The sequence below is a fragment of the Panthera onca genome, chromosome X, assembly GCF_046562875.1.
Source record: "Panthera onca isolate mPanOnc1 chromosome X, mPanOnc1 haplotype 2, whole genome shotgun sequence".
In the NCBI taxonomy this organism is placed as follows: domain Eukaryota; kingdom Metazoa; phylum Chordata; class Mammalia; order Carnivora; family Felidae; genus Panthera; species Panthera onca.
This window is the reverse complement of record NC_138357.1, coordinates 33,499,417-33,513,524: the sequence shown is the minus strand read 5'-3', so window position 1 is coordinate 33,513,524 and position 14,108 is coordinate 33,499,417. Positions and strand designations below refer to the sequence as shown.

The window sequence follows — 14,108 nt, the reverse complement described above, 5'->3', positions numbered from 1 at the left end:
AAATTCTTGCGTGTACCACAAGCATCTTCTAATCATGCTTTCGGTTACCCGTAAGTCATTACTACCATCATGGATTTGTCTTTTTTTTTTTTTTTTTTTTTTTTAACGGACTCAACGGTTCCGATAGAGCGCAATGGTCGCTTAGGGTTTTTTATTTGTTTGTTTCAGGGTGGCGGGGTGCAGGGGAGGTTCTTTTTATACCCAATTTCCACTTTTTGCCCAGTGAGGGGCTTTTTCAAGCGGGCATCTTTTTTACCGCTCAACACCCCACCCTGCCCGATGAGAGAGCCCTCTTCGGCATTCTCACTTACCTAAACGGCAGGACGCCCTAGGCTCATCTTGCTTCTGTCCGCCCTGACATTTTGCGCCAGCCACCCTCCGAAAAGCCCCGATTCCTTTAAATGGAGGGTAGTTTCAGGAGCCACCAATATCCGGGCACTGCCCGGAGTTTTCCATGATGCTACCCCTAATGGTGGCGGGGGCAGGAGGGGGGGAGGGGGAGGGGAGGGGAGGGGGGTGGGTGGGGGAAGGGGCTGGGGGAAGGGAGAGCAGGGGAGAGGGGCAGGGGGAGGGGAGGGGAGAGCAGAGGGAGGGGAGCACAAGGGGGCGGGAGGGGGAAGGGGGGAGGGGAGGGGGTGGGAGGGGGGAGGGGGGAGGCGGGAGGGAGGGGAGGGAGGAGGAGGGAAGGGCGGGAGGAGGAGGGAGGGGAGGATGGAGGAGGGAGGGAGGAGGGAGGAGGGGAGGGGAGGAGGAGGGGGGAGGGGAGGGCAGGGGCGCGGGCGGAGGGGAGGGGGGAAGAGGAGGAGGGGAGGGCGGGAGGAGAGGGGAGGGGAGGGCGGGAGGAGGGGGGAGGGGAGGGCAGGGGGGCGGGCGGGGGGAAGGGAGGGAGGGGAGGGGGGCAGGGGTAGGGGACGGCTCACTCAAGAGATTGTTTAGGCTGTCGCAGGGACAGCAAGAGACTTCCAGGGCAAGAGCGCATATTTCCAATTTATCTCCAAATTCCCTGTTCCCAGTCTCTTTTCACTAATCAGGATTGCCATACCGTGCTATATATTGCCGTACCCAACTCACACACTCACTCCACCTTCACTGTTGATGTTTTCAAAGTTTCCGTTTTCTTTTCTTCTTGCTGGTTCTCCGTCCCTGGATCCGGAAATCGCGTCCAAATTGCAAAGGTCCGAATGTTCCTCTCTGCCAGAAGAGCCTGTACCATTTTTACTTGAAAAGGAAAGTAAAAGCCAATCTCGCTCCGGGGGTGCTTTGTCGAGAGTTACAAAAAAAAAAAAAAAAAATACATGCAAATATCATGTACGGACGCAAACGAAAACAAAATACGTCGTTTATCTGAAATTCACATTTAACTGAGCATCTTGTATTTTATCTGGACATCCTACCTCTCAGGGAAGAGCAGAGATTCTAAAAGCTTAGGTCATTTAGTGTCCCAGATAGAGTCCCCTAACACTATTGGAAATCTACGAACCGAAAACAGAACGAAAGGAAACAAAACAATACTGCCTTCCAAGGCGCTTCTAAAAATTTTTCTGATTCTCGTTTTCGTGAGCCAAAATGAGGACCTCGATTTTTTTAAGTCTCTAATTTTGAATGTAGGTATTTTCCCCATTATAACTTTCAGTAGTGTTCTTCCATCCTAATTGCTGCCCCCCATATAATTTTGAGGGGTACCCATTAAAGTTTCAGTGGTTCTTATTACACATGTACACACTTGACCCATGACCAGAACATTACATTACCTTAAAACCCCTCAAAGCAACCTAAAATATCCGAAACCACAATATCAAAAATCAATAGAAAACATGTTCTTACTATTACAACTTTCAAACTAAACAAACAGTACATTCATGTGGATTAATTCCATAGGTTCTTATACATTTTTCACTACGTTAAGGTCTTCAAATGCACAACGTGGCTTACAGTATATTCTAATTAATATCACACATTCAGTTTACATGAAGCGCTCCCTACAAAAATACAGCTGGGGCCATTTTTCCAGATGTCAAAACTTTTTGTTCCATATTAACATAAACACAGGCGATTCAGAAAGTTATTGCCACAGAAAAATTTAGTGCAAATGTCCTAATCTTGGCATGGATGAAACGATCCCATGCCTGTTCTCCCAAGTTTGCAGCCCGTGGTGATTGCGGAGATGTAGTCCGAAAACACGTTTAAAAAATTTGCATAGTAAAATTCTTCCCTCTCAATTTTTACCATTTTAATCAGCAGCATCAGATATATGTGCAGAGACACACACATATATAAATACTCTTTTTCTGATGTAAGGACCACATCACACTTGACAGAAATTTCTCATCTTTAAACATTGTGGGAAATGGACGAAAACAAATGAACTGAGCATGAAATCAAGAACTTGGAATGCAAACGAAAACTATCATAACCGATCCTCAAGAAAGTAGGAGTGGAAGATGTGTGACATATATGCAGCTTTTAAATTTTTATATGTATTACGTATGCATAAATATAGCTTAACGTAACTATTAAACATTTAATAGCATTGAACATTTAACATCTTTAAAACTAAGACGGATCTAGATAAGAATAACGATTTTCTGAATAATGAGATTATGCTTAAGAGGTATTTTCTTCTTTTTGCTTCTCCGCTGTTTCTGACTTTCAGTGTTTTACTTCAGAAATAAGAACAAATTAATTTCAAGAACAACATACACACAAGTAAAAAGGGTTGAAAATTGATGCAACTAAATTTTGGAGGGTATTGTCCCCAGGTGGCTGGATTAGCATTTCATGTGTGCACGCACGTATCCCTCAATTTCCCCTATATAAATGAATGTCATTTCTTTACAGACGATTCCTGAGATATAAGCACAGTTTAATTTCATTGTGAAAAAAAAAAAACAGCATGTTTCTGCATTCATGTACATACGTGTTTGTGCATGTGTACATCTGTGCACAACCACGGAAGCCTGGCAAAACTGTGTTCTAAGGATTGTTTCTAGGGGCTGGCATTTTGTGTGATTTTTATTCTCTTTACTTTGTTCGTGTGTTTCCCAAATGTTATCGAATCAGCGAAAGAACGCTTGAAAGCAAGTTATAGACCTAAAACTAAGAAAACGATTGAACTATTTAACTATTATAACTCACTCAGAGCCCGAAGCGGGTAGGTGAGATGTTAAGGGCTGGCAAGGGTCAAGATGACCTATCTTTTTCCTTTTTATCTGTTTTGACATAATATCTAATCAACAACATGCCCCTTAAAGCGAATGCCCCCATCTCTATAAAGACAGCTCTCCTACTACTCCTCCTTTCCAATCTTACACCCTAATAAATTTCTGCCTGCTGTTCAAAAAACAGTAATAACAACAAAAAACCAGGCTCTGGCTCCATTTCTAAATCAGAAGGGAGCATCAGGAAATAAATTTGTTAGAATTCAGAGACATTCCTGCCAGGGTAAGAGCCCTCACCTTCCTCTGCGTACGGGAATTTTTTACATTTATAACACTTCTTTCGCCACGAGAAATTCACTGAATGACACCTGTCACAATCCCAGTCTCCGGCGTGGCGCCGGGGATTGCGACCTGCCGAGCCAGAGAAGGCAGCCTCCCTCTTAAACCTCTGCTTCGAGAACTTCTTGTAGTGGGAGTGCTTACCCCTCCAGTCGGGTGTGGGATTCCTCACGGCAGAAACTGCTGCCGCATCTGCTACAGCTTCTGCTTCTCCTTCTCCTTCTCTTTCTCCTTCTCCTGCAGTTTCTGCTTCTGCTGTCGCTCCTGGGAGAGAAAAATGCGGGCGGGGGGTGGGGGGAGGGATGAGTAAAAGGATTCAGAGGGACTGAGGGGTGGCCATGGACCCGCCTAACGAAGCCCAGGCCCCCAGGACTTCAGAGCATGGGAGAAAGAGGCACCTGCTGGTCATCGCCCCATCCAGAGATCCCTTCCTCCTCCTGGGCCTCTCCCCCCCACTCCAGGACCACCACCAAAAAAATAAAAAAAAAAAAAGCAGCAGTCCCAGGAGGAGTAACAGACTCGGGGCTTGTTTCTTTCACCGCCTCCCGCCCTGTCCAGGAACTTGTTCACTGCCTCCCGCCCTGTCCGGTAACTTGCTGCAGCCTGAGCAAAAGCAACCATACCTGATGTCTGTGCCTGCTGGTCCCAACTCTCTCCCACGGCCCCTTCCTGCCTTTGAGACCGGGTGCCCAGCACCTTGAGCAGCTCGCTCCTGAGCGTGTTTCGCTCTGCTTCGACCCCACGGAGCAGCACGAGGTTTTCCTGAAGCTGGGTCTGGGCCTTCTCCTTCTCCTTCTCTTGTGTCTTCCTGAGTTTGTTCACCATGCCGACCAAGACATTAGTGAACAGCTTCTGCTCATGGAGTTGATCCTGGAGTTTCCTCACCTTCCGGGTGTCTTCGCGCTTCTGCTTCTCGGCCATGCGCACTGCCAGGGCCAGGGTCCTCCAGGCGCAGGCCTCCTTCATGGCCCCCGACACTGCCGAGTCGGTCAGGATGTCGCGCAGCTTTTTCTCCAAGTCACCCCAGGACTCGCACATCTGCATCAGGTAGAACTGTGGGCTGACTCCATTTCGAAGGATTTGCTTATTGAGGAACTCCACAACTTCCTTCTGGAAGAAGCCACAGGTTGGATCATTAAAATTCACAGCCATCTTACTCAGAGCCTTCTCAGACCTGCTTTACCTCCGAGAGCTGGGAGCAAGAGGATATAACCTATGACCTTGACCTCTCTTCTCCACAGTTACTATGTCCCTCCTGGATGGCAAGTCGAATGCCACCTAGTGGAGTGAGGGTTCAGCTGGCTGTCCAGGGAGCCACCCCCGCCCCAGCAGCTCCGGGGCAAAGCCTGAGGGGAGTGACTGGATTTCACCACTAGGGGGTGGATCCGAAGATGAAGAAACAGAGCAAAGCAATGTGCTTTCCTCGGGCTGCCCCACCTGGTAGTAAATACACACACACACACACACACACACACACACACACACTAAATGGGCCTGGGCAATATTAATTGAACAACTACACTGTCTTTCAGCAGGCTGCCACTGGCTTATAAAATATTTGAAAGCAGGGAATCTGTCACCCTTAGCAAGCAGCTAAGCCACCCAGCGGAAACGTGTTAATTACGTTTGATTGGTATATTTCACAGGTTATGTCAACCTGCTCCCGCTGGACACATTTCTATTTCACCAACGGAGAGCCTGTTCCGGCAGCCTAAAATCTGCAAGTCCTAATATGTGTAGTAGTTGAAAAAGAAAAAAAACAAAAACCCACATTCATTAACTCGCTTTTGAGAGCCAGGCGGTGTGTTAGGTGGTCAGGAGATACAAAGATCGGTGAGACACCGCCCGTGCACGACGGAGTCCACTTTCTAGTATAGTTTTGAACAGATAAACCTATTAAAAATGAAATCCACAACTCAGAAAACAGCTTCTCAGCACCATCATTATTAAAAGCGAATATTTCTCTTGTTCTTGACAGATGTGTCTCACGTATAAGACTGATCCCACTGCCCATAGTTGAGCAGGAAGTCATGCCTTAAAGGAGGAACTAGGCAATGCATTTCCATATTTATCAGAAACTGCACTGCTTTTCTTTTCTTTTCTTTTCTATTCTTTTCTTTAGTTCTTATTTAAATTCAAGTTAGTTAAGATATAGCGTAATACTGGCTTCAGGAGTAGAATTCAGTGATGCATCACTTCTCTATAACCCCCAGTGCTCACTGACATATAGCACCCAGTGTTCATCCCAACAAGTACCCTCCTTAATGCCCATCGCCCATTTAGCCCCTTCCCCCACCTCTCCCCCCGCCCCGGCAACCCTCAGTTTATTTTATTTAAGAGTCCCTTATAGTTCGCTTCCCTCTCTGTTTTCATCTTATTTTTCCTTCCCTTCCCCTGTGTTCATCTGTTTTGTTTCTTACATGCCACATATGAATGTTTGAAATCATATGGCATTCGTCTTTCTCCGCCTGACTTATTTCCCTTGGCACAGTTTACTCTAGTCCCATCCATGTTGCTGCAAATGGCAAGATTTCATCCTTTTTGATCGCTGAGTCATGTTCTTTATCTTCTTTAGCCATTTGTCAGTTGATGGACATTTGGGCTCTTTACAAATGTTGGAAATTGTTGACAGCGCTGCTATAAACATTGGGGTGCGCGTGCCCTTTGAATCGGCGTTTTTGTATCCTTCGGATAAATGCCTGGTAATGCAATTGCTGGGTCATAGGGTAGCTCTATTTTACATTTTTAAATGTTTATTTTTGAGAGAAAGAGAGAGGGTGGGAGGGGCAGAAGGAGAAGGAGGCAGAGAATCCAAACACTCTTAGTGTTGTACCTTCTATAAGTTTGAATAAAGATAGTGACTATGGTTAATTCTATATGTCAACTTGACTGGGCCACAGGGTGCCTAGTTATTTGGTTAAACATCATTCTGGGTGTTTCCGACGAGATTAACGTTTAAATTGATAGACTTGAATGAAGCAGATTACTCTTTCTAGTGTGGGTGGGCCACGTCTAATCAGTTGAAGGCTTCACTAGAACAAAAATAATAACCCTCACCCGAGTAAGAGAATAACTCCTGCCTGATAGTCTTCAAACTGGGATACCATTTTTCTTCCTGCCTCTGCACTCAAACTGAAATATCAGCTTTCTTGTGTCTCCAGCCTGCTAGCCTTGAGATTGGAGCTACACCGATGAGTCTCCTGGTTCTCTGGCCTACAGACTCACGCTAGAACTAAACTATTGGCCTTCTTGGGTCTCCAGCTTGTCAGTTGGCCCTGCAGATCTTGGGACTTTTCGGTCTCTATAATCACGGGAGTCAATTCCCTATAATACATAAACTAATCGCTGCATAAGTGAAAAAAACGTACCATGACATGTATTCGTAATTACAGTATGGATACAGAGAATTCTCATTGCCCTAAAACTCCTCGGTGCTCTGCCCATCCATCCTCCCCTCAAACCCTGGAAACCACTGAGCGTTTTAACAGTCTCCGTCGTTTTGTCTTTTCCAGAGTGTTACATAGCTGGAATCACACAGTATGTAGTAGCTTTTCCGATTAGTCATATGCATGGAAGTTCCCTCCGTGTCTTTTCACACGTGGCTTGATAACTAATTTCCTTTGAGGGCTAAATACTATTCCGTTGTCCGGACGTACCACCGTTTACTCAACCATTCACCTACCGAAGAACAACTCGGTTGCTTCTAAGTTTGGGCAATTCTGGAAAAAGTGGCTGTTAACTCTTCGCAAGTGCAGGATTTCATGTGGATGTACGTCTTCCAGTTCATTTGGGTATATAGCAAGGAGGGTGATTGCTGCGTCACAGGGTCAAAGCATGTTGAGTTTTAGGAGAAAATTCCCAACTGTTTTCCAGAGTGGCTGTACTACCTTGCATTCTCATCAGCGTTTGGTGGTGTCACTGCTCCAGATCATACCATTCTTTGCTTTTGGTTTTATTTTTTTCATGTTTATTTATTTGTGAAAGAGAGAGCGTGCAAGCGAGGGAGGGGCAGAGAGAGGGGGACGGAGGATCCGAAGGGGGCTCCGCACCGACGGCGATGAGCCCAGTGCGGGGCTCGAACTCACGAGCTGCGAGACCATGACCTGAGCTGAGGTCGGACGCTTGGCTGAGCCGTCCAGGTGCCCCCAGATTATAGCCACTCTTAATGGTGGGTAGTGGTATCTCACTGTTGTTTTAATTTGCATTTTCCTGGCGACATGTGACGTGAAGCATTTTTTCACGTGCTCGTTTGCCACCTGTGTATCCTCTTTTGGTGAGGTTTTTTGTTCAAAGTCTTTGACCTATTTTTTAATCAAAACACATTTTGTTTGTCTTGTTTTCTTATTTTTGAGTTTTAAGAATTTTTTGCACCCTGAGGCGCCGGGGTGGCTCAATCGGTTCAGCGTCTGACTTCGACTCAGGTCATGATCTCACAGTTCATGGGTTGGAGCCCCGAGTCAGGCTCTGTGCTGACAGCTCGGAGCCTGGAGCCTGCTTCGGATTCTGTGTCTCCCTGTCTCTCTCTACCCGCCCCCTCTCTCTCAAGAATAAATAAACATTAAGAAAATTAAGAATTTTTTGCGAACTTTTGGATAACACTCTTGCCAGACGTCTTTTGCAAATATTTTTTTCCCTGTCTATGGTTTGTCTTCTTTTTCACTTGGCATCGTCTTTTGCAGAGCACAGGTTTTTCATTTTAATGATGTCCCGCGTAGCAGTGATTTGTTTCATGGACCTGTCTTTGGTGTGGTATCTGAAAAGTCATTGTCATACCTCAGGCCATATAGGATTTTCCTATGTTATCTTCTGGTTTTTATAGTTTTGTGTTTAACCTTTAGGTTTGTGATTCATTTTGAGCTGAGGGTATAAGGTTTGTGTCTAGATTCATTTCTTGGCATGTGGATATCCAGTGTTCCAGCATTATTTTTGGAAAAGATTACCTTGGCTCCATCGTATTTCTTTTGTTCCTTCGTCAAAGATCGGTTGACTATATTTACGTGGGTCTATATCTGGCCTCTCTATTCTGCTCTGTTGTTCAATTTGTCTTTTCTTGTCTATTCTTTCGTCCATACTACCTTGTCTCAGTTATTGCCTTGATAGTAAACCTTGAAGTCAGATAGCGTCAACCCTCCGACTTTGTTCTCCTTCCATACTACGTTGGCTATTCTGGGTCATTTTCGTCTCCATATAAAGTTTAGAATTAGCTTGTCGATATCCACAAAATAACTTGCTGGGATTTTGATTAGAATTGCACGGAATCTATAGACCAAGTTGGTTGAAACGATCATCTTGACCATATCGAGTCTTCCTATCCATGAACCTGGAGTATCTTTTCACTTATTTAGTTCTTCTTTGATTTCATTCATCAGGGTTTTGTGGGTTTCCTCATATGATCTGTATACATTTTATTAGATTTATACCTAAGTATAAAAACTTAGGTATACTCAAGTATACTCATGTGCTAGTACTTGGGAAGTGCACTGGCCGGTTATTTTCTGGAATGTCCCTCAACTCGGACTTCTCACACGTTTTCTGATGATTAGACTGAAGTTACGCATTCTTTGGAAGACCGCTACCAAGGTGGGGATGCACCTTTCTCAGCGCATCATGTTGGGGGTACATGGGGGTACATGAGGTCTCTGTGTCTCATCACTACTGACCGTTAACCTTGATCAGTTGGTTAAGGTAGTGGCCGCCAGCTTTCTCTACTATAAGGTTACTACTGTTCTCTTTGTACGTAATAGATGTCTTGGAGAAGGCATTTTGAGACTGTACAAGTTCGTTGTTGCTGCACAAAACTTTGCCCTCTAAGGTTCACATCCTTCAGTGGATTTTTCTAGCAACAGTTACCGCTGGGGTGGGGGGAGGTTTAAGAGTGATTTTCTATTCTTCTCTTTCCTTCTACCTGTGTTAGGTATATTTTTCTGCAAGGAAGGGTTGTTGCTTTTTCAATTATTTACTTACGTCCGCGTAGACTCATTGGATATGTATTCTACGGATTATAATCCAGTATGACTGTTATTTATTTTATCGTTTAACTTATTCCGTTTGTAAAGCCTAAAATTAAGGCCTACTATGATGTGCTGCCTCGAGACCTGGTGACATCGGAAGAGCCTCCAATGGCCTAATCACTGTCGTCCTCCTCGTTCTGTTCCTGAGATAAATCCCCTCACCAAACGATCCTCCTTATCAAGGGGCGCAGGCACCGTGCCTGTTTATCCTGCAGGAGAGGGTTTCAGTTCCTGCCAAACCACGGAATTATTCAAACAAACCAATCACATCCTCCTGCGGGGACCAAGGGTCACACAACCTTCCTCCCACAGACCCCACTAGTTGGCTGTGCTCCCAAGCACAACACCCTTGTGTCCTTCTATGGCATGTGGGACCCTACCACCCCACCCCTCCCCGGGCTGTGATCGTAGGTGACTGATAGAGTTCTGTCAATTTCATCTGTCCAGTGTTGGATATCGTGTGTTTGGCCATCCCCACACCACTAGGGCAGGAATCCTTCTCTCATCAATCAGGTGAAGAGGAAGAGATTAAAACATGGCATGTCAAGCCCCTAGGCATTCTGTCAGGTTGTTCCTGTACTCTTTTGACTTGCAGAAGTGGTTGATTCTTTGGCAGAGAAGATACCAGAGGAGCCTGGGATATCTTGTGATGCCAGTAAAAACTGTGGGCACCTGGGTGGCTCTTGATTTCAGCTCTGATCATGATCCCGGGGTGTCGGGATCGAGCCCCACGTCGGGCTCCGCACTAAGCTGAGCGTGGAGCCTGCTTGAGAACCTCTCTCTGTCTCCCCCTCGGCCCCTCTCTCCGCCTCGCGTGCTCGCTCGCTCTCCAAAACAAAAAATCAAAATTAAAAAAGAAAAGAAAAATGAAAAGAAAACCACAAACCCACAGTTTCCTCCCCCCTGCCCCAGACTTTGGCAGTTTCCAAAATTCTCTGCCTGTAATTCTCTGTCCACCGTACCCATCTTCGTACCCCTTACTTTAATTATAATTCTCGAAGAACTTTTGCAACGGCAATACTAAGTCCTTGCTTCCCAGAAGGTACCAGACTTTTTCATCACATGGCGTCTACTAACAATTGCGTTTATAACACATTACAAATCTCCTCTGTGTGTTCCATTAAACTGCCGGATTCTCCACATATGGTGCCTCCCCATGGAGGGCTCTGTTGGGCTGCTCGGTAAGTCACACGAAGTCATATACAGTAATCCTCATTTCACCAGCTACAGGCTCCTAGAGCAGCAGTCACTCCTGGGAAGCCGGGACTCATTGCGGTAGACAAAAGAGAGTCTCAACCCTGATATTTCAAACATGCATGTCTGAAACTTTCAAACGAAAGAAACCTCATGACGACTATGAGCCTCCTGGCATCTGCTACCCGTACGCAAAAGGGCAGCTAACCGTGGAGAGTCTTTCCAGCCTAAAACAAGTGTACTTTTTGTTTGCTTGTCTATTTTGTATCTGCGGCTTCAGGTGGCTGACATGTAAAACCCAAAGTGAAATTCCATCTTATTTTTGTTTTAATTTTTTTTAAAGTTTATTTCTTGAGCAAGCGAGAGAGAGAGAGAGAAAATCCCAAGCAGGCTCTGCACCGTCAGCAGTGAGCCTGACGCAGGGCTCGAACTCACGAACCGTGAGGGCACGACCGCAGCCAGAATCAAGAGTCGGATGTTCAAGCGACTGAGCTCCCCAGGCGTCCCTGAAAATCCATAATGGAAAATCGTACATTATGAGAAGAGACTGTTATGTAACAAAACGGACCATAAAAACATTACTTTTGTTAAAGTGTCGGGGTTGCAAGCGTTATTTTTCTTTAGTTTTAATAACAGGCTTGTGTGTTATTGAATGTGATTGAAAAACACGTAGCAAAAAGTATACTTCAGAAGACAAGTGTTCCCTTAAAGCTGTCGTCTTAGCGAAATACACACTTTCCAACCATTGTGCTATAGATTCGAGATCCTTTTAGAACTCCTTTTTGAGAAATGTCTTTGGAGTAAGTTTATAAGCCACCTAAGAAAAAAATGGGATCACTATTTTCATAGTCTCCAACTATTTGTTTAAATCAAAATCACACTCCCTGGTTTACTCACCCACTTTATTCACAGCCTTGACTCTACATTTTCGCTGCTCCTAAAAATAAAGTTGAAACTCCCCTCACTCCTCAAAAATCGTACTACCATTCAGTCTATTCAAACAACCTGGGACAGACTCCGTAAGATATCGCAGCCAACTTCTAAAATAGTCCACGTTTCCTTTACCATCTGGCATTTAAAAATGTACATGTACCGTTGTTCCCTCAACCATCCCATCCGATATTGGACTGATTTCCCCCCTCCCGTAAAAGGTAACAAAGAAATTCACATTCATTTTCGCAGGATATAAATTTACTGAAACTGAGATAATAATTGGGGCACCTGGGTGGCTCAGTCGGCTGAGCGTCTGACTTCAGCTCAGGTCACGATCTCGCGGTTCATGAGTTCAAGCCCCGCATCGGGCTCTGTGCTGACGGCTCAGAGCCTGGAGCCTGTTTCAGATTCTGTGTCTCCCTCTCGCTCTCTGCCCCTCCCCCGCCTGCGCTCTGTCTGTCTCTCAAAAATAAATGAAAACTTCAAAAAAAATTTTTTTTGAACTGAGATAATAATCAATTTCCTCACAAGCTATCAGTCTTCCCTCAACCCTCAGCACGCTGCTTGACACGTAGTACGTGTTGAATAAACGTTTACCTGCAAGGCAATACTTGTGTGAATAAATGATAATTTCTCCCCAGATGTTGACTTCCACCATTTATCAAGAGCTCAAAGTGTCAAAACACGTGGACATCTGTCTACTATTCTCCCACCGGCCTAATGGCCATTTACCAAAACGAAATGATCATGTTTCACAATTTCACTTGCATTCTTTTCTTCTTCAATCAAACCTCGCCATGTGTATATGACAGAGATTGCTTCCGACACTCCGACCAGCCAAGGCAATGAGCAGCCACCTTCAGGCGAACGGACTGTCGTCCCGTGGCAAGATAAATTTCAACTCTTGGCCCCGCATCCAAAACACCAGTAAGGATCCTGACTCCCTAGTTTTCTTTGGGAAACAAAGGAATCAATCAGAGTAGACAGATTTCTTTACTTTTAGATCCTCCTTTCCCCTGTGCTGTTATCCCAAGGAGGCAAGGGGAGGACAAGTTCACATCCATAATATTCGCGTACAAATTTTTGCCCTCGTTCTGGTTCACATTAGGCATAAGGAATCAAGAAGATGCACTACTGAATCTCTCCTAGGATAACCGACCATCTGGTCCGCCTAGGACTGAGGGGCTTCCCAAGACACGCTTTCAGTGCTAAAACTGAACAATTCCAGGCAATACAAGATGGTTGGTAACCACTTTCCGTATCCAAATCTACGAAGGTCGAAGACATTTTTTTCAACCAGCTTGCAAACTTCTCGAACACCTCAACCATGCCATATGGGCCGACTTCGGCACTCGACAGGTACCGTTTGATGAACAGACTGAAGAGTCCAAAAGGCTTTGGGAAGCAGAAACTATTCACCAATTGTTAAAAGAAGATCTTTGGCATCCAAGTGATTACCTGGGAGGGTGGGTCTGAAAATAAACAGGCCATAGGAAATGCTGTTCAAATTCTATCTTTCTATAGCTCTTGGGTTCATTAAACACCACAGTGATCTCTATCCTACGTTGACCCCACACGCACTGGGTATTTATTACGTACTAGGTCTCCGATAACCAAGGAAGGAGACAGTCCAAGGAAGGAACTTGCAGTCTATTACGGGACGCATAGAAGTCGACAATTTCCAATGCACTGTCATAAATGCAGTGCTAGAAATACGCTCAGGTAAGTATCCGCTAAGATTGTCGTGTTCTTTCACAATTACGGAGAGGCATTAAAGATTTCCAGGTAGGTGAGGGTGATGTGCTCAGATTTGCTTTTGGGAAAGATCAGGGTAGGGGCACCTGGGTGGCTCAGTGGGTTAAGCGTCTGACTCTTGGTTTCGGCTCAGGTCAGGATCTTGCCGTTCGTGAGTTCAAGCCCCATCAGGCTGTGAACTACTAGTGTGGAGCTGGCTTGGGATTCTCTCCCTCTACCTCTCAATATGCCCCTCCCTCTCTCTCTCTCTCTCTCTCTCTCTCTGTCTCTCAAAATAAATAAATAAACTTAAAAAAAAAAAAAGAATGAAAGGTCAGGCACCCGGTGTGCTATGCTCTTCGGCATTTATGGTATCACATTAGCTCAATTTCTATCCATTCGCCAAGCTCAGCGGGCAGTCACCAGGCAAACCAAGGCCCCCATTTGGTTAGTCAGTATCGCAACATGGTGACCGTAAAATAGAAGTTATAGTTCACTTCGTTGACTCTACTAGGTCTTTTCCATTGCTTCCATTTCAGGAAGTTTTACATCTAGAGATTCTTCCCTTTTTCTCTTTCCAGGTCTCATCCCCCAGAGGCAGGATCACTGTAGGGCGCTTGCTAGCCGTTTGCAGATGGAAACAAATCACAGCTGGAGTCCCGGAATGCAGCGGTTCCCTGAAGATTAGCTGAGGCTTAATATTACTTTGGGAACCGGATAACGGATAACGGATAACGGG

General features: G+C 45.3%; 1 protein-coding gene across 1 annotated transcript; it reads right to left on the bottom strand.

Annotated features, from left to right (window-relative positions):
- Positions 1–910: 910 nt before the first annotated feature.
- Positions 911–4,649, bottom strand: LOC145713723 (testis-expressed protein 13C-1-like). Its single transcript, XM_081792603.1, has 2 exons — positions 4,121–4,649; positions 911–3,761 (listed from the first exon to the last, which is right to left on the bottom strand). The coding sequence occupies exons 1-2, from the start codon at positions 4,647–4,649 to the stop codon at positions 3,415–3,417; spliced, it is 876 nt and encodes a 291-aa protein (XP_081648729.1). The 3' UTR covers positions 911–3,414.
- Between the last annotated feature and the right edge of the window lie 9,459 nt (positions 4,650–14,108).

Bases quoted from the DNA above. Each gene is read 5' to 3' on its own strand.
- LOC145713723 (XM_081792603.1), bottom strand. From the start codon at position 4,649: ATGGCTGTGAATTTTAATGATCCAACCTGTGGCTTCTTCCAGAAGGAA. The intron at 3,762-4,120 runs GTATGGTTGCTT...TTTCTCTCCCAG, and splicing joins CCAGCAGGCACAGACATCAG to GAGCGACAGCAGAAGCAGAA.